At 43.8% G+C, this 19,527-nt stretch overlaps 1 protein-coding gene across 3 annotated transcripts in view; it reads right to left on the bottom strand.

The window, feature by feature from the left end:
- Positions 1-19,527, bottom strand: part of FBXO16 (F-box protein 16) — a 62,615-nt gene that overhangs the window by 10,114 nt on the left and 32,974 nt on the right. For 2 of the 3 annotated variants that reach the window (XM_050948899.1, XM_050948900.1), the window contains exons 5-7: positions 18,866-19,030; positions 17,844-18,076; positions 11,831-11,936 (exon numbers count right to left, since the gene is read on the bottom strand). In XM_050948899.1, coding sequence (XP_050804856.1) covers positions 11,831-11,936; positions 17,844-18,076; positions 18,866-19,030 — 504 coding nt within the window. Of the gene's footprint in view, positions 1-110; positions 156-11,830; positions 11,937-17,843; positions 18,077-18,865; positions 19,031-19,527 lie in introns of all 3 variants that reach the window. The other variant, XM_050948901.1, reaches the window with a different exon arrangement.

The following is a 19,527-nucleotide window of genomic DNA, read 5'->3' as shown; positions in this document are numbered from 1 at the left end:
GCATGACAATGTAAACAAGGACATGACAGGTACAGTAAGTTTTCCTTCCAGTAGAGACGGAAACACACGAAGGTGGGTAAGCAGTGGCTGTTGCAATGAGCTGACTGTACCTTGTTTTTGCACTCCTGTGTTCTTGGTGATTCAGCCGTGGAGTGCTTGGGGATAGGAAAGCAAAGCATGTTACACCACAAAGCTAGGCTGTGCTTTTTCAAGAGTGAAATGTACAAAGGAGTTTGATTCTGCAAGCATTACCCAGAGTAATTTTTGCTCTCATGACTAGTCCCAGGAAATTCAATGGTACTACTTGTGCAAATAAGTAATACTCAAATTATGAGTTACAGAACTGAGCCTATATTAGTTGGCCAGAACTGAGATTTGCCACTGCCCGAGGCTTCTGCAGTGGCAGAAAGTTGGACGTGTGGGAAATGCACACCTGATCCTAAAAGATGTTCCTTCCTCAAGTCACCAGCTCCCTGCCAATATGCGTGGGGGAAATGCGTTCCTGACCCCAAATACTGTGATCTGATCACCTTAGAATATAGGCAACAGTAACTCAAGAACATTTGTGGGAGTGGAGCAGCCACTCACACAGAACAGAATCTAAAGCATGAAAGGGGATGATTGCTGAGGCTGTAATATTTCTTACAGCTGTCATGAGTGTCAGACTTTGTGATTCTCATCTTGCTAATAAAATGGCCATGGTTTTTACATTTGGATGTTTTTGGCACGAGACTGATTATTCTGCTGAACAGCTGCAAAAACTTTATGTGGAGTCTTAGTAGATGAGCCCATAGGTTTGTAAAGGAGGCCGTAATTTGGGAGCAGTGATAACACTGCAGGGACCAAAAGGTCCAAATGGGTAGACTCACTATGGGGGTGCATGGCTCTGTATCAAAAAGGACAGGAGGGATGACCTACTGTCTCGGGCCCTGGACTGAAGCACAGGAGACCTGCTTTCAATATGTGAGCTTGGACAAGTCACTCCATCTACTCTGTGCCTCAGTTTCGCATCTGTAAAATGGGGACAATACTTCCCAAGGTGATACGGTCCAGATAGCATGGGGCAAGTTTTAGGGCCCTGATCTAATAAAGCACTTAAGCAGGTGCTTAACTTTAATCATGTATCAGAGGTGTAGTGTTAGTCTGGATCTGTAAAAGCAGCAAAGAATCCTGTGGCACCTTATAGACTAACAGACATATTGGAGCATGAGCTTTCGTGGGTGAATGCATCCGATGAAGTGGGTATTCACCCACGAAAGCTCATGCTCCAATAGGTCTGTTAGTCTATAAGGTGCAACAGGACTCTTTGCAACTTTAATCATGTGAGTTAGTCCCATTGATTTCAGTAGGACTACTCACACGCTTAAAGTTAAGTGCATGCTTAAGCACTTTGCTGGATAAGAGTCTAAAAGGAGAGAGGTGATGGCAAAGCATAAAAGGCTTGATTCATCACTGAGCTATTCCAGTTTTACATTGGTGTTATTTCACTGACTTCAATGGAGTTACATGGGTACAAAACAGAAGTAAAAAGTAATGAATCAGGCCCAAAGACTTTGGACCAAAAATTAAAAACTTACAAGAGTCATAGCTTACAAGTAGAAGCATGTGGAGGAGGGGAGAGCCAGTAGCTCAGTATATAAAAGGATCACGATTCTCCCCAACAAAAATTATGGGCCCAATTCTATATATTCTCACATCTCCCACTGGAGGCAATGGGCATTGCATGTACACATGTGAGGGAAGGGTTTGGCCCTATAGTCAAAAGCCCTGGGCTTCGAAGCTAATTTTACTTGTTACCAAACAAATCTTGAGCTTTTCTTATTTGTTGCCATAGTTTCCAGGACTCGTGGCACTGTAACAATTACATTGTGACCTTCCCCAAAATTTACTCTAGCAAACGCTACCACCCCACTGAAAAGAAACCAAGGGGCCAAACTCGGACCAGGACCAGTGGATGCTATTCCACTGATTTTTGACAGAGTCTGGGTGTGGCCTGAAATTATTTCTTTCCTTTTGGTATCCAACATCCATTTTTTACTCTTGTGAATCTGGAACACTATCTCCTTTTCTCTTATATATTAACCCTTTCCACACCTTCATTGTTCAGTATAATAGTCTTTGATTTCATTCACTTTCAATGCATTCATAGACTCATAGACTTTAAGGTTGGAAGGGACTATTATGATCATCTAGTCTAACCTCCTCATCTTATGTGTCTTCGTTATACTTTTATCTTTTGGTACCTGGGGCATTTATTCTTTCAACATGTTTCCTTCTTTTCCAAAGGATTAATTTAAAAGGTTTGAATTATAAGCCTCTCTCTTTGGGCTTGGCTGACATGGGAATCTTTTAACAATTATATTTAAACAAGATTTCCCAACCTTATCTTTACAATCTCAAACCAAGATCTATTGACACAGTGCAGCCAAGGGGATCTGGGCAGCATCACTGCCAGGAGGCGTTGGAGATGGATCGGTCATGTGCTTCGGATGGAAACTGATTCCATTACCAGAGTAGCAATAAGATGGACACCTGAAGGCGAGTGAAAATGAGGCCACCAGAAAACAACATGGCAAAGAGCTGTGGAAGCCGAGCTGAAAAACCTGGGACACAACTGGGGAACCATTGAAAGACCTGCCAGAAAGAGACAGGAGTAGAGAAGCTTTGACACTGCCCTAAACGCCAGAGGCATAATAGGAACATGATGATGATGATCTTTACAATAAACAAATTATTTTTTGATATTTTCTACTTGGTTATATAAATAATTTTGTCTCTTTCATCAGCTTAAGGAAAATACACTATCATCATCACAGTGTCATAATCAGAAATGGCTAGCAGGATTATAGACTGGGATAGTGTGAAAGAGAAAGAGAGGGTTGGTTACTGAAACTGGGGACAGTCCAGGATTCAGGAATACCAAAACGTTACTCCTGGGAGAATTCTGCACCATTGCGCAAGTGCACAATTAATGCCCCCACAGATTCCTCCCCTCTGCACAATAATTGATTCTGACAGGGAGGCAAACGGAAGCTGCAAGAGGGGTCATGCTGCAATTACATCTTTTGCACTAGGGGCTGATATGGCTTCAGAAGCGAGGGCAGCCGCAGAGAGGGAGGGATAGAGGCTGCCTTCCTCACAGCGCTCTGCCCATGGGGCCATGTGACGAGGCACTGGATACGGGGGGATGGACAGAGTGGGGCAAAACAGGCTGCGGGGGGGGGGTCATACAGACTGGGGTTCAGAAGGGCTAGTGCAGGGGACAGACTGGGGAAAGGGCACAGAAGCTAGTGGGGTGACAACATTGAGTTAGAGACTGAATGAGTGTGGGAGTGCAGAGCCACATAGGGACGGGGGGGAGAGGGAGTGCAGGGACACATGAGGATGGGGGAGCAATGGGGGTGGCTGAGTGGGGATGCAGGGACACTTGGGGACAGAGGCAGCTATGCCTGGCTGAATGGGACATGGGGGTGCAGGAATAAATGAAGACAAGGGCAGCTATGCTTCGCTGAGCGAGGGTGCAGGGCCACATGGGGACATGTGCAGATACACCTGGCTGAATGGGGAGCGGGGATGCAAGAACACATGGGGACATGGTGGGCAGATGTGCCTGACTGAATGGGAGAGGTTAGGGGCAGCCATGGTCTCCCTGGGGTAGGCTCCTCAACCCCCTAACAATCCCTCCCCCTCCCCCAAAAAACTGTTCCATACTCTCTCACCCACACCCAACAACCCTCCACAGTTCACTCCCAGGCTCCTTCCCAGCAATTACTTCCCTCTCCCTTGGCTCCTCCATTACCCTTGACTCTCCCAAGCCTTTGCACTGCTTCTGAGGGATGTGGGAAATACGGTTCTGCATTGTAGTTTAAACAAATTATTACTCAAAGTTCTGTACTAATATGCCTAGTAAGGAATCTATTTGTCAAAAAACATTTCCTGAATCTTTCATGTTGTCTGTATTGTTACAGACATACTTGCTGACATGTATTTTGAAATAAATTACCAAAATAATTGAAACCGGCATGATTATTTTGTGTTATTTTGACAAATAAAATATGCAGAAAGTTAAAATATTGTGCGCAGAATTTTTTATTTTTTGGTGCAGAATTCCCAGAGAAGTAAACAGTACATTTTTGATCTAAAAGCCCCAGAACATCTAATACAATCTATAAGGGATACTTTCAGTTCTTAACATGGAAAAAAAGCCAGTGCCTTTGAGAGAATCAGAACAAAAAGATATGGAGCCTTATTCTGATCTCTTTACACTCATGTAACTCCATTGACTTCACTAGAGTTAGTACTGATTTAGTCTGGTGTAAATTCCCATCTCCCTCATGATTGCTGTAACATATTTATGTATTAATAATGCTTGCAAGGCCTGATTCACCACCACAAGACTTCACTGATTTCAACAGAGTTACAATACAGTAATGCTTTGCAGAACAGCCCCCTGGGCTAGATGGTGCTTTTCATCTTCCAAGCGTTTTTACAAACAACTATCATATTTAATAGTAATAATTGGCATTTCTATAGCATCTTCAGGAATAGCTTTACAATAATTAACTGGTTAAAACTCACACACCTCTGTGAGATAGTGTAATATTATTCCCATATTACACATTGGGAAACTGAAGAAGAGAGACTAGAGATGATACTAACCCTGTGTACAGAGGCTGTGGCAGACTCTCAGCACAGTAGTACTTTTGCAGTTGTACAAGAGAAGGATGGCTGGTGTGGTGAAGCAAGTAGTCATAGTATTGTTGGGAGGATAAATTCATTAATGTTTGTGAGGCATTCAGATGTTACTATGATGGCAGCTGTAGAAAGTGTTTGGGAATTCTGCATCTGCTGGACTCAGCACAGTTGAGTTTTGTACCAGCTCCTTATAGGCCAGGGTAGAGGAAGGACCTGGGAGCAGACCAGGCGTGGAGAGGGAGTCAGTGGATGGCCAGAGGACCTCTAGTGGCCACAGATCCCTGCATAAGGACCATAGAGAGTCAAATCCTATTCCAGTCCAGAGGCTGGTAAAACAGATGGTTGTAGGGTAGATTCAGTCCTTACAAGAATTCTGTTTGCTCAAGATGTCTTTGTGAACATTTTGCTTGACCTAAAGGAAGATCTCTGGTAGCTGCCAGGTGTAGATATAACCTTACGTCCTCTAAGCTGCAATCAGCCCAGCTCGGGTGATTTGTGTGCACATTCCCCACCCCCTATCCTGCTGCTGATGATGGTGGTATCAAAAACTCTCACTGACACTACTGGGGAGAACTTCATCCCTGCACTGGTGGATGGGCTTGGGGCTTGTGCCTTCCAGACTCAGGGGTGCAGACTAGGGACACCCTCAGGAATGGAGAACATCTCATGGGGACTATGTCATGGCAGGAGCTCAAAGCCTTCCCGAAAAACACTCAAGTTTGTTCAGATATTTGCCCACCACTTCACTGATTCTGTAACGGCTCCAAAAATAAAACAAAGGTAAAATCATGGCCATGCTGAAATAGAACTCTTGAGGCTGTATTATGAAGCCCTGGAAAATGGCATTTCTAAGACAAAGGCTGACAAACTTTAACTATAGCAACTGTATGAGGCACCAGTACAATAAAGGACATAACTGAGCTAGGAAAATAACCTGCGCAAGAATAATAAATGCCTGTCGGCCTTAGTGATCTTACTGTTAATTTCCTTTGTAGGTTGGAACATATGGGTTGTTTGGTTCTCATTACTTGGGAATCATTCTTCCAAGTTGGCAACAACAACAACAAAAAAATGCTCACCAGAATCTGCTTATTCCAGCAGCTATTTGTTGCCCATATCCACAAAAGATTATCTCTAGGATGCTTTCTGGAAGCCTGCCTTTCTGGTACTGCTTTCATCTGAGGCTGTCCTATTTTATAAACTGTGACGGGAGCACAGTGAATCCTCAGTATTAACAGCTAGTGGTGCTAAGGGCTGGTCACTCGGACAAAATGCAATAGCACGAAGTATAAACAGACATCAGATAGTGATGATGGAAAGTTGCGAGTGCAAGAGATTGCTTTAGGAAAAGATACCAGAAACTTGAGAAACTGATCCAGTATTTATAAAGTGCAGAAAGTAAGACTGTCTACACTAGCACTTTTGTCGGGCCAGGGTGTGAAAAAACACTCCCCTGTGCCGCTGTACGGTGTCGACAGCCTGAATGTCTGGATCTGGGGTATTACAGGAACTAACTGAAGAGCAGATCAAAATATCAATATCTATACCTAGTAAATTACCTCCCGTATCCACTGAAGTGAGTCAGGACCAGATCCTCAAAGGTATTTAGGCACCTAACTTCCATTGATTTCAGAGGGAGTTAGGGGCCTTAATACCTTTGAGGTTTTGGGCCTCAGAGTTTTGCACTGATGTGTGATCTGTTCTAGTTAGGTTGTTCTGAGAGCAGGACTGGATCCAAAGAAGTGAGACTGAAACCTGAGGAAACAGCGGCTGCTTAGCTATTGAAGGACTCTGTTTGGAACTGTTTTATTTAAACATGTCCTGAGTGGTATGTTTAAGAATAATGCTTTATGCTTACCTAGCACTTTTCCTCCTAAAGCCTCAAAGTGCTTTACAAGCACAAATTCTTCCTTGGTAGTTATAACCCGCTCAGCACTATGGAGGGATTAAGCTTCCCAGTGCCTCTGGGAGATGGGTGTATTAATCCCTGTTTTACACCTGGGGAAGCTGAGCCCCAGGGAAGTGAGCTGCCTGAGGGGGACACAGCTACTCGGGGAGAGAGATGAGAACAGACAGCAGCAGCCTCATTCTCCTCGCACATACACTAGTGCAAATTGGGAGTAGCTCAGCATGCGAGCCTCTTGCACCAGCTCCTCAACAAAGGGAATAGATCTGACTGTCAGGAGGAGACTCAATGAAACCAACAGATTTGGAACCCTCGATTCACAGGAGGAAGCTCCCACTGGCTTCCCAGGGGGCTATTCACAGGGCATGAGCTGGTATGATGCCTCCAAAGAATGGGGGAGCATCTTCCCCGTGGGAATTGCTAAACTAGAACAGATGTAGCATTTGCATCCCCTCCCCCTACAGCACAGACTTGATGCCATTGGCTGTGTCATAAACAGATAGTTAAGGGTTAATGCCTCTTTTACCTGTAAAGGGTTAAGAAGCTCAGTTAACCTGGCTGACACCTGACTAGAGGACCAATAAGGGGACAAGATACTTTCAAATCTTGGTGGAGGGAAGTCTTTGTTTGTGCTCTTTGTTTTGGGGGTTGTTCGCTCTTGGGACTAAGAGGGACCAGACATCCAGCCAGGCTCTCCAAATCTTTCTGAATCAGTCTCTCATGTTTCAAAATTGTAAGTAATAGCCAGGCAAGACGGATTAGTCTTATTTTTGTTTTCTCAGCCTGTAAATGTCCTTTTTTTTTTGCTGAGAGGATTTTACTTCTGTTTGCTGTAACTTTGAACCTAAGGCTAGAGGGGGTTCCTCTGGGCTATATTAATTTGATTACCCTGTAAAGTATTTTCCATCCTGATTTTACAAAGATGATTTTTACCTTTCTTCTTTAATTAAAAGCTTTTTTTTAAGAACCTGATTGATTTTTCCTTGTTTTAAGATCCAAGGGGACTGGATCTGGACTCACCAGGGATTGGTGGGGGAAAGGAGGGGGGATGGTTAATTTCTCCTTGTTTTAAGATCCAAGGGGTTTGGATCTATGTTCACCAGGGAATTGGTGAAGCCTCTCAAGGCTGCCCAGGGAGGGGAAGGTTTTGGCGGGGACAAGAAGTGCTCCAGACACTGAAATTTCTGGATGGTGGCAGAGTTATCAGCTCTAAGCTAATAATTAAGCTTAGAAGTGTCCATGCAGGTCCTCACATTTGTACCCTAAAGTTCCAAGTGGGGAAGGAACCTTGACAGGCTGGAACACAGGACCTTGCCCCTCAGGAACATTGAGTGCAGCTGATGTGACAGCCACTATCTTATCACACTGGGGACAGAAATGGGGACCTCCAGAGCTAGCAGCACGAGTCTCTACAGCTCGAGATAAAGAGCCCGGCTTTACTTGCACCCTCTGTGTGTCAGGCACACAGGGGGACACAACACACACCCCTGTGGATTACACTGGCCACCCCATTTTGCATTCATGGAGCCCACCTTATCTTCTCACACCAGTGTGACTCCACTGACCTCTGGCGTATAAGGGAGTCTGGCTGGAGTAAGTGAGAGAAGAATCAGGCCCAGGCAGCACAGATGCCTGCACAGAATTGCTAAGGGAAGAAAGATGTTCCTTGCACCTTCTCCCCCTGGCCAATGCAGTCATGCTGGAGCAGCCATCAAGCTTCTCTGCTCTAAGCATTTCAGAGCAGGGACTGTCATTTAGTACATGTTTGTATAATGCCTGGCACAATGGGGTCCTGAGCTAGTCGAGGTTTATAGGCATTGCTGCAAGACAAATAATAATTAATAATCATAAATCTGGCCCCATATCAGCAAGTTTTCTCCTAAAGTGATTCGCTTTATACCTAATTACAATGCGTTAATGGAAGAAATCATTCCTAATAGTAGAATGGCTCCTCCTAGACAACACTGGAACTGGGATTTAAAATGTAAGTTACGAGAAAGGAAGAAAATCACAGTTTTGAAAGTTTACAGTTAGCAAAATCTGATCAGGTCTATTTGTGAATCAAGGCACCTGTGATATCTACGGTTATATAAATGATTTGGGCCAAACATATCCCTGGTGTAATAGACTTAGAATCACAGAATCATAGGACTGGAAGGAATCTTGTGGCAGAATTAAGTATTATCTAGACATGGGGTCCCCAACACAGTGTCCGCGGGCACCATGACGCCCACTGGGGCACCCATGTGTGCCCGCCTACTGGCCGCCGGACAAGCAGCCACCGAAATGCCACTGAGAAGTGGCAACGTCAAGAAGTGCTACCACCGAAATCCTGCCGAAATTCCACCGGATTTTGGCGGTTACGCCTCTTGATGACGCTTCTTCACAGTGGTATTTCGGCAGCGACGCCTCTTGAAGTTGTGCTTCACAGCGGCATTTTAGCGGCTGCTTGTCCAGCGGCCACGGTCCTCGGCAGCTTGTCATCTGGCGCCCACCCCACGGAAAAGGCTGGGGACCACTGATCTAGATCATCCCTGACAGGTGTTTGTCTAACCTACTCTTAAAAATCCCCAATGATGGAGATTCCACAGCCTCCCTCGGCAATTTATTCCAGTGCTTAACCACCCTGACAGTTAGGAAGTTTTTCCTAATGTCCCACCTAAACCTCCCATGCTGTAATTTAAGCCAATTGCTTCTTGTCCTGTCCTCAGAGGTTAAGGAGAACAATTTTTCTCCTTCCTCCTCATAATAACTTTTTATTTACTTGAAAACTTTTATCAGGTCCCCTCTCAGTCTTCTCTTTTCCAGATGAAACAAACCCAATTTTTTCAATCTTCCCTCATAGATCACATTTTCTAGACCTTTAATCATTTTTGTTGCCCTTCTCTGGACTTTCTCCAATGTGCCCATCTCTTTCCTTAAATGTGGCACCCAGAACTGGACACAATACTCCTGTTGAGGCCTAGTCAGCACGGAGGACAGTGAAATAATTACTTCTCATGTCTTGCTTACAATACTCCTGCTAATACATCCCAGAATGAAGTTTGCTTTTTTTGCAACAGTGGTACACTCTTGACTCATATTCAGTGATCCACTATGACCCCCAGATCCCTTTCCACAGTACTCCTTCCTAGGCAGTCATTTCCCATTTTGTATGTGTGCAACTGATTGTTCCTTCCTAAATGGAGTAATTTGCATTTGTCCTTATTGAATTTCATCCTATTTACTTCAGATCATTTCTCCAGTTTGTCCAGATCATTTTGAATGTTAATCCTATCCTCCAAGGCACTTGCAACCCTTCCCAGCCTGGTATCGTCCACAAACTTTATAAGTGTACTCTCTATGCCATTATTTAAATCATGGATGAAGATATTGAACAGAACCAGACCCAGAACTGATCCATGTGGGACCCCACTCATTATGCCCTTCCAGCATAACTGTGAACCACTGATAACTGCTCTCTGGGAATAGTTTTCCAACCAGTTATGCACCCACCTTATAGTAGCTCCATCTAGATTGCATTTCCCTAGTTTGTTTAAGAGAAGGTCATACAAGATAGTATCAAAGCTTTACTAAAGTCAAGATATACCAGGCCTACACAAGATTGTTACCCTGTCAAAGAAAGCTATCAGGCTGGTTTGACATGATTTGTTTTGAAGAAATCTATACTGTTATTTATCACCATATTATCTTATAGATGTTTGCAAATTGATTGCTTAATTATTTGCTCCATTATCTTTCGGGGTACAGAAGTTAAGCTGACTGGTCTGTAATTCCCTGGGTTGTCCTTATTTCCCTTTTTATAGATTGGCACTATATTTGCCCTTTTCCAGTCTTCTGGAATCTCTCCCATCTTCCATGACTTTTCAAAGATAATTTCTAATGGCTCAGATATTTCCTCAGTTAGCTCCTTGAATATTCTAGGATGTATTTCATCAGGCCCTGGTGACTTGAAGACACCTAACTTACCTAAGCAATTTTTAACTTGTTCTTTCCCTATTTTAGCCTCTGATACTTCCTTATTATCGCTGGCATTCACTATGTTAGATGTCCAATCACCACCAACCTTCTTGGTGAAAACCAATACAAAAAAGGCATTTAGCACTTCTGCCATTTCCACATTTTCTGTTATTGTTTCCCCCTCACCCCCTCATTAAGCAATGGGCCTACCCTGTCCTTGGTCTTTCTCTTGCTTCTAATGTATTTGTAGAATGTTTTCTTGTTACCCTTTATGTCTCTAGCTAGTTTGATCTCATTTTGTGCCTTGGCCTTTCTAATTTCGTCCCGACATACTTGTGTTGTTTGTTTATATTCATCCTTTGTAATTTGACCTAGTTTCCACTTTTTGTAAGGCTCTTTTTCTGATTTTTAGATTATTGAACATCTCCTGGTGAAGCCAGGGTGGTCTCCTACCATACTGCCTGTCTTTCCTACACAGTGGGATACTTTGCTCTTGTACCTTTAATAATGTCTCTCTGAAAAACTGCCAATTGCCTTCAATTTTTTTCCCCTTAGACTTGCTACCCATGGGATCTTACCTACTAACTCCCTGAGTTTGTTAAAGTCTGCCTTCTTGAAATCCATTGTCTCTATTTTGCTCTTTTCTCTCCTACCATTCCTTAGAATCATGAACTCTACCATTTCATGATCACTTTCCCCCAAGCTGCCTTCCACTTTCAAATTCTCAACCAGTTCCTCCCTATTTGTCAAAATCAAATCTAGAACAGCCTCTCCCCTAGTAGCTTTCTCCACTTTCTGAAATAAAAAATTGTCTCCAATACATTCCAAGAACTTGTTGGATAATCCGTGCCCGGCTGTGTTATTTTCCCAACAGATATCTGGGTAGTTGAATTCCCCCATCACCACTAAGTCCTGTGCTTTGGATGATTTTGTTAATTGTTTAAAAAACCCTCATCCACCTCTTCTTCTTGGTTAGTGGTCTGTAGTAGACCCCCTACCATGACACCAGTCTTGGTTTTTACCCCTTTTATCCTTACCAAGAGACTTTCAACAAGTCTGTCTCCTATTCCTATCTAACCTCAGTCCAAGTGTATACATCTTGAATATATAAGGCAACACCTCCTCTCTTTTTTCCCTGCCTGTCTTTACTGAGCAAGCTGTACCCTTCTATACCAATATTCCAGTCCTGCGTATTATCTCACCAAGTCTCTGTGATGCCAACAGGACTTAGGCCCTGTGTTAATCAAGTTAGGGTCTAGAGATACTTGCCAGTGATTTTGCTTTCCGAAGCTTATAAGATGCACAGCTCGGTTTCCTCTTTTTCTCAAATGCTTGCCGGCTGAGGTCTGGGGTTAGTCCTCCTCCTTTCTTTCTACTGCAAAGTGGAAAGGAATAGTGTTAACCGAGAAGAGGGGAAATCCCTACTGAAATACAAAGAAAACTTGAGAGATAACCCAGATCTAGTTCAGGTTTCCTTTGCTAGCAATACCATCTGTCTCCCCAATCCCTTCTCATGCAGTGTAGTCTTGAAAGCTTTCTTCTCTGCAGCACTTGCCATCTGTAACAGTTTTCCTGTATCTCTATGGCTCATCCACTATCCTTTTTCTCCCTTGCCCTATCTAAACCTGTAAGCTGCTCTCTTCCATTACTATAATGTAACTATTTAAAGCATTTTGGGACACAGTTTGTATTAAAGATACAAAATAAAGTTGTATTGTACTGTAATGTACTGTAATAGATCACACCTCTCTCCCTGCATCTCTCGGTGTGAAATGAAACTTCAGTCATTTACCAAAAGGCAAAAACAAAGATGCTTGTGAAATATGGGCTCTGATACTGCACACATTTAATGTACAGGCCATCTTAACTACACAGGCCTAACTCTCCACTCCCTGGCACCTTGTCTAGTGACATACACTTGTGCAAAGTGGGTGCCAAATACACTGGCAAGGGAGTGGAGAACCAGCCCCATAAAACTAGCCCTTGTCTACATTCCAAGCGGTACTGATTTAACTAAAGGTGTGTTTTCACATTGATTAGGTTAAACTGACGCAACCCCCTACATGAACACTCAAAATCAATTTAAACCTGGCTTATACCAAGTTAGCATGAGTCGACTCCTTACCGACTTCAACTAAATCAGTATAAATAAATGTTCACCTGGGGTGTGCACCAGTTTAACTAAATTGATTTGAGAACACACCTTTAGTTAAGCCAACGTAGCCTGTAGTATAGACGAGGCCCTAGTCTGCCAGACTCTCCTATGAGTCATTGTTTATACAACCAGATAAATCTTCTCTGTGTGTCTATATGGAGCTGTTATAAAAGCTACTATAATCAGTTGGCAGGATGGGAATTTCCTACACTCTGGAAGCTGGATGAAGGAATATTGAATCTGGTCGACAGAAAATTTCCCTACATGATTGTACCAAACCTGGTTTCCTAGGATTTCAGAGCAGTCAGTATGCTGTACCCCGCGACCACTTGGAACTTTACACTAATAGCAAGGACACAACTAGAGCCACATGAATATTGCAAACAATTTTCTGCAAATATTCATGCAGGTTATTCAGCAAATTTGCTTTGACTACATTGATTCTCCTTTTGTGTTCAGTCTCTGCAAGTAATCTAATGAATAATTTCACAGGCAGAATTTTCCCCAGAAACAGCAAAATTTAAGGCTATAGTTTCCTATTCTGTCCAGATTCTTATACCACACACATCACCATCATATCTCATCTTACGAACAAATAAAAGCCTAAAAGGAACATTTTGAATTCAAAATCATATGACTTCATGCCAGAAACCTGATTTTAAGAGTTTCACTCATCCATCATGTGACTTGCATATCCTTCAAAACCAGCTAACACAGTTCAGATATTGCATATTCACAAGGAACTGCTCACAGACAATCTGAACACCAAGAACCATTCACAGAATTTATTAGGCACATGACTTTAAATAACAAATTAAGAAAATCAAACTGTTGGCAGACAGTTTATGGACATCCAAGAGGTAAAATCCATCTAATACATTATTAATTGTGAAGAATTTGGTCAGCTTTCAACAGAACTCAGGTTCTCCTGGTCGAAAAGCACAGGCTCCTACCACTTGAGCCAAAGAAGAATCTTAACTAGCTGTTAAAAGTATTGAACCTATGAAACATGGCTGGGCAGTTCTGATTCCATCCAGTAAAGGGTAGTGACAGCACCCATATGAGCCTATTAATTTAAAATACATTATTAAAAAAAGAAAGGATTTATGAAGAAATGAATCAGTGACAGCCCAGTCTTCTACTCAGAGTTTATCCATCTGCCTATCTCTAAATCTGCACAGCCACAACAAATGATGAGTGCTGTGCTAGCTGTAGAGAGATCTGAGTGACAGGTGTGATGTCACAACTAACAGGTCCAGTGCAATGGAGTTCCCTTCACACAAGAGCGATCCCTGTTCTGTGAGAAGCTGGGCCTAGGCTGTTGACAGAACAATTACTTGAAGTAATTATTTTCTTATTGGCTAAACACTCCGGCACAATATGCAATTGTTTTTAGAGCTTGCCTGTGTCTACAAATTATCTGAGTTAGTGTTAGCTTCCAGAGACCAGAATGAGGGGGCCAGCCTTCATTTCAGCTGACCTGACATCATGAGAAGTAGCAGGACTCCTTCCTGAGTCACTGGGCCACACACCTGGCAGGATTCCAACACTGAACTGGAATTAGAATTCTTTATCCACGATAAAATGGGAGAGAAATTGTTCATATATTGGCAACAAGCTGCACAACACCAGATGCCTTCCAGCAGAACTGTGAAAATGGATTAAAGAAACTCTCGTGTTCCTTCCCAGTCAGAACGTAGTCAGAGAGATCTTGGACAGCTTGCTGACTCGGTTCCAAGTCTCCTATGAAAATGTATCATTTCATCTTTGCAACATTGCTTAATGCCCTAGAATAGACAAAACCACTCTCACTAATATCTGCTCTCGTTTGTACCTAAGTGAAAGGCTACCTGGAAGATTCAGGTAGAAAACAAGACAGAGAAACTATACCTGAGAGATATCATGATGATGACAGATTACACAGATAGATACGCAACAGTATAAATCACAGCTATAACTCCACCAAGGAGTTTTGATAATACCTTCCAGGCAATCCATAACTCAACTCCTGCCATCATTTTGTCTCTCTTCCCACTCTTCCTCACTTCTCCCTCTGTATCCTTCACTCCCGCCTGACTTTGCGTCATCTTCCACCCTACCCCACATGTCCCAATGCCTCTCATTTAACGTGCTCAAAGTTCTATCACCCCTCTCTTTCAGGAAGCCCCTTTAAGCCCTGTCTGTGATTGCACTCCAACCAGTGACCCCCATCAGTCCATTTGTTTTTATACAGAGTTGTGCCCTACTGATCAGACAGCAAGAAGGACCCCCCAGAAAGTAGCCTGTTTCTTCCCACTGCCTTAGCTGGGCCCAGTGACTGAGAATTGAGTGGAGAAATGGATGCCCAGCAGGACTCCACCATTAATAGCTGTGCCCTCCAGGACACTGATGTGGAAGGAGTGGATTAGTTGAATGTTTCTGCTACAAAGAGTCACAGTGAAATTGATTACCATGTTACCATTTAAATGGAAACAGGTTGCTGAATTAAAACACCCTATGACGATGAATGGGAGTAGTTCCCACATCTCCCAAGAACTTTGGTTTCAATCTGTCTGCGGATTCAGAAGGACAGTACAGAATCGGGTCATGGTTAGAAAGGTTTTTTTCCAAACTGTAAAGACTAGAAACATTTTATTTTCTTAAATCTTAAAAAGACAGGAGGCCAGATCAATGCATAAAACAGCATGGGAGTTTGAGACCTCTGTCTTGGTTTGCTCTCTTACCATGCGGCAGCATGCAAACTTATGGAGCAATATTAACCATAATCATATGCAAAAACAGAGAGAAGTTACACGGGGGCAAAGCAAGGGCTTCATTCACAGGCAGATGTGACTTAGACCTCCCCCAGAGCACCTGCCCCCTACACTATGCCTTCCAGGACCAAACCACGCCGCTGACAAATGACAGTTGCATGCTGCTGTCATGATCACATGGAGGTTAAAAACAGAGGGTTTACCCAGTGATAGTACCCAGTGCTGGTGTGTCACTTCCTCGGACAATTGGCCTTGAGTGATAAGAAGCTAGGTAAGAAGTTTGTATCCATCCATCGTCCTTGTACTTACATTGCAAGCGCTTTGGGGGCGGGAACTGACTTTTTGTTCCGTGTTTGTACCGTGCCTGGTGCAGTGGGGTCCTGGTCCATGCCCAGGGCTCCTAGGTGCTATGCTAATACAAACAGTAAATAATAGTAAGCAACTTCGACCCTGTGGGAGGACCTGGTTTGCTTCCACAAGAATTTCTTTGACCGATCAGGGAACAGAGTTGCCCAACATAGTCTCAGCCAGTCTTCCTGAGCCTAAAGGATGGAGGTCATGATATACAGTCTCAAGGGTGAGACGCTCAGAGAAAGTACTGCAGTGGTGGATTCTGACAGTGATCGATCCATGGAAAAGAAATACCTAACTATGGGTTAATCAAGCGAAAAGTCACATTGATACCTAAACCAGCCAACTAGTGTACTGCGTAACCAGAATGGGCATTATAGAGAAGACCACATGGTAGCAATTACTTACAGCTAAAGTGATATTAAAGGGAGATCTTTGATAAACAAGCAAGTCTCACAGAATTCATTTCTCTCCTTGAAATAATCCCTAGTAATTACAGCTGGGCTTGGTAGAACATCACACATGAAAACATTCTCAGTAGCACAAATGGTTCACAGGTTTAAACCCTGCCCAGGAGGAAGAAAAACACTCCCTAAACTTATTGCACCATTAGCGACTCAGAACCTACTCCATCTATTTGAATGTTGTAGACACATCCCTTAGCCTCATTGTGTCTTTAGATTGTAAACCCTTCCAAGCAAGACTGTTTCTTGATTTTGTACAGCACCGAGTATAACATGGTCCTGATCCAGACTGAATAGTGTAAATCCTACCATAATATAAATATTTACTACACCTCTACCTTGATATAACGCTGTCCTTGGGAGCCAAAAAATCTTACTGCATTATAGATGAAACCGCGTTATATCGAACTTTATTTGATCCGCCATTTATGATGTAGTTAAGACTAATCTGACATCTTTATCCATCACTGTCTGCTTATATGCGTTATATCCAAATTCGTGTTATATCGGGTGGTGTTATACTGGGGTAGAGGTGTACTACAAATAAAAAAAAATATTCACCTTTAAGGACAAGCATCTCAGTTAAAGGAGGTTAATAAAGTCGTCAGTCAATTCTACCGAGAAGGATGAGACTGAGCTTTTGAAAGGTGCTAAAGAAAGAGGGTGAAATTGAATGCAGAAAGCTCTTTGAAGCAATGTTAAATCCTAGGATGAGGTGATGCAGATTAAAGATAATGATCCATAATAGGGTTTCACTAGGAGATGGGGAATTTCTGAAATGTCCAGGATAGGTCCATCCAGCATCACTATTTTAAAAAAGAACCAAAGCAAGTACATTAGCATTAGCCCATATGGGTACTAGGTAGGACTGAAACTCACAGGAGCTATGCACCTAGGGTGAAATTCACCACTGCAGAGGGCCAACACAAAGTCAATGAACTTCGAGGGTTTAATTGGGACTTACCTGGTTTACCGGACTTTTGTTGACCCACTGCAGAAGGATGAATTTCTCCCGAGATGCATAGCTGGGGGTGGGATTCAAGACACTCTTGAACCTCTTTTCCCAAGAACTGCTGCACAAGGACAGTCCAATGCTCCAGCTGAGCCATTATTCTTTCTCCAATAATAGCCACTGCTAGATGTGTCAGCAGAAACCATGAAACCTCTCTAATGCGCTTTGCTGTGAGTTATTATACCATGGGGGAAAGTGTCTTTCTGACCCCAGCAGGTGACCAGATAACGCCCTGAAGCACGAGGACTCATTGCTCCTGTAAGTCTATCCTAGACAGTGTAACTGCAGGTGCTATTCGTTCTTTTTTCGAGATATGCATGTAAATCTCTTTTGAGCCATCACGGTCCCACAGCGATAATGTGTTCATTAGCTTTCCAGCAGTATGCTCATTTTTCTCTGTTAGTGGGAGCTGCACAATCCCTTAAACCTTGCTGCATTATTCAGAAATGCCTCTGAGCAGACACCAATAGCCTCCTTCTTCCCACTAGTACCAGCTACCTTTACCGTGCCACAGAAAATGCAGAAAGGAAGGACGGGAGCTTCTTACGCCTGCCTCACTTGCTCGATGGGATCGTAGTTGTCTAGGTAGTTGAATCGGACAATGTCTGTGGGATGTTTATCCGAAGACCGCCATGGTGGGAGCTCTTTTTTCTCCTTCTCTGTCCTCTTTCCTAGCACAGATGCTGATTGGAAAACCGAGGAAGGGGTTAGTTTTGTCTCTGGGACGTCTCTTGCTATTGGCTGGACATCAATGACCACGAATTCATCTTTTGGAAGGGTCTAGCGAGAGAGAGACGGATGGGGGAAATAAACCTCAGCACCCAGCCACATTCCCACCCACTGGGCATCGTTAGTAATGAATCTCAAAATAAAGAAATTACTATCGGGGAACGCACGGCCTCCCAGCTGACAGATCTGCCAGCTTTGGGGGAGGGATACGAGGGTGCTGTCTAACGGTATCTAATGACACGTGGCGTCTGGACACAGACTGAGAGAGAGAGAGAGAGTCACCATCTCCACACCCAGAGAGCAGGCCAATGTACAGGCATTTTGCTTTTTCCCCACCCCAGTCTCCTATAAAGTCTTGGAAGGAATGTAATTCAAATCACTGCCCTCTCCTCAGAGCTTAGCTGATGGGGGCGGGGATCTTGCTGGGATCTCTTCTCTCTCCCTCCGCTGTGGGGAGACCCAAATCAAGGCGGGGAAGGGGAGGAGAGTATTGGGGGACAGGCACAGGGCCCAAAATGCAGGAGGAGGAATCTTCACAACATTACCCCAAAGGGCAGGTGGGGGGAGCAGGGGGAGGCATTGGGGATGGGAGTCAATGGGACCAATCTTCCCTCGTTGCTAGTAAGAGCTTGACTCAGCTCCCCAGGAGGATGGGAAAGTGGAGCAGCATACTGCATGGTAATGAACGATCCTGAGCACCAAGCAGTAATTTTAAGTAGCAAATCCTCTTCTGGTTTGACAGGTGTGATACTATGCAGTGAGAGGCAAAGCAAAAGAAGCAACCCTGATGCTCAGATATTCTCTGCTACCACTCCATGTCTCCCAGAGCGACAGAGATACCTTGGGCCTTGTGACATGAAGCTCCTTCACCATCTCAATGTAGTGTTTCTTCCAGATTCCCTGCTCAAAGGGGGTCGGAGAGAAGTTGATGTACCAGCCAAAACGCAGGCACTTAAGCATCCAGAGCTGATCCAGCTCTGTCAAATACTTCCAGTGCCAGCTCACCTGTGAATCAAAGGTGTAACTATTTCAGCTTACACGCTCATGTAACATAAAGCAGGCTGCGAACCCCACCATGTCAACCACTTGCAAGAGTACATCACAGGTCTTGGAACCCAGCAATGCGTTTAATTTAAATGGGCAGCGACTGCTGTGTAACTCACTCCATGCAGAAGGCCAGCCCCAGACATCGCTTCAATCGCACTTAAGCCCCACTGGTATGGCCCATGCTGATGCATGCTGAGGCGTCCATGAGACACATGGGCCCTGTTAGTGGGGTCTAAGTGGCATTTATGTGGGGCAGAGGCCTTGCATCAGCTGGCCCTCTACACCAGGGTGACCCTCAGAGGTTACAGGTCAGGAGGGAAGAAACCAGTTTGCCCAAGGAAACATCCCTGCATTGCCACCACGTGAACAGACACCAGCCTGAACAAATCCTTCAGTATTTTCTATCTTAAAAAAACAAGGCCCTCAAGTTGGACTGGCCAATTCTGAAGGTTTCT

The sequence above is a fragment of the Gopherus flavomarginatus genome, chromosome 4 (assembly GCF_025201925.1).
Source record: "Gopherus flavomarginatus isolate rGopFla2 chromosome 4, rGopFla2.mat.asm, whole genome shotgun sequence".
Taxonomy (NCBI): Eukaryota; Metazoa; Chordata; order Testudines; family Testudinidae; genus Gopherus; species Gopherus flavomarginatus.
Note: the sequence above shows the minus strand (reverse complement) of the source record. Positions and strands in the feature narration are given on the sequence as shown.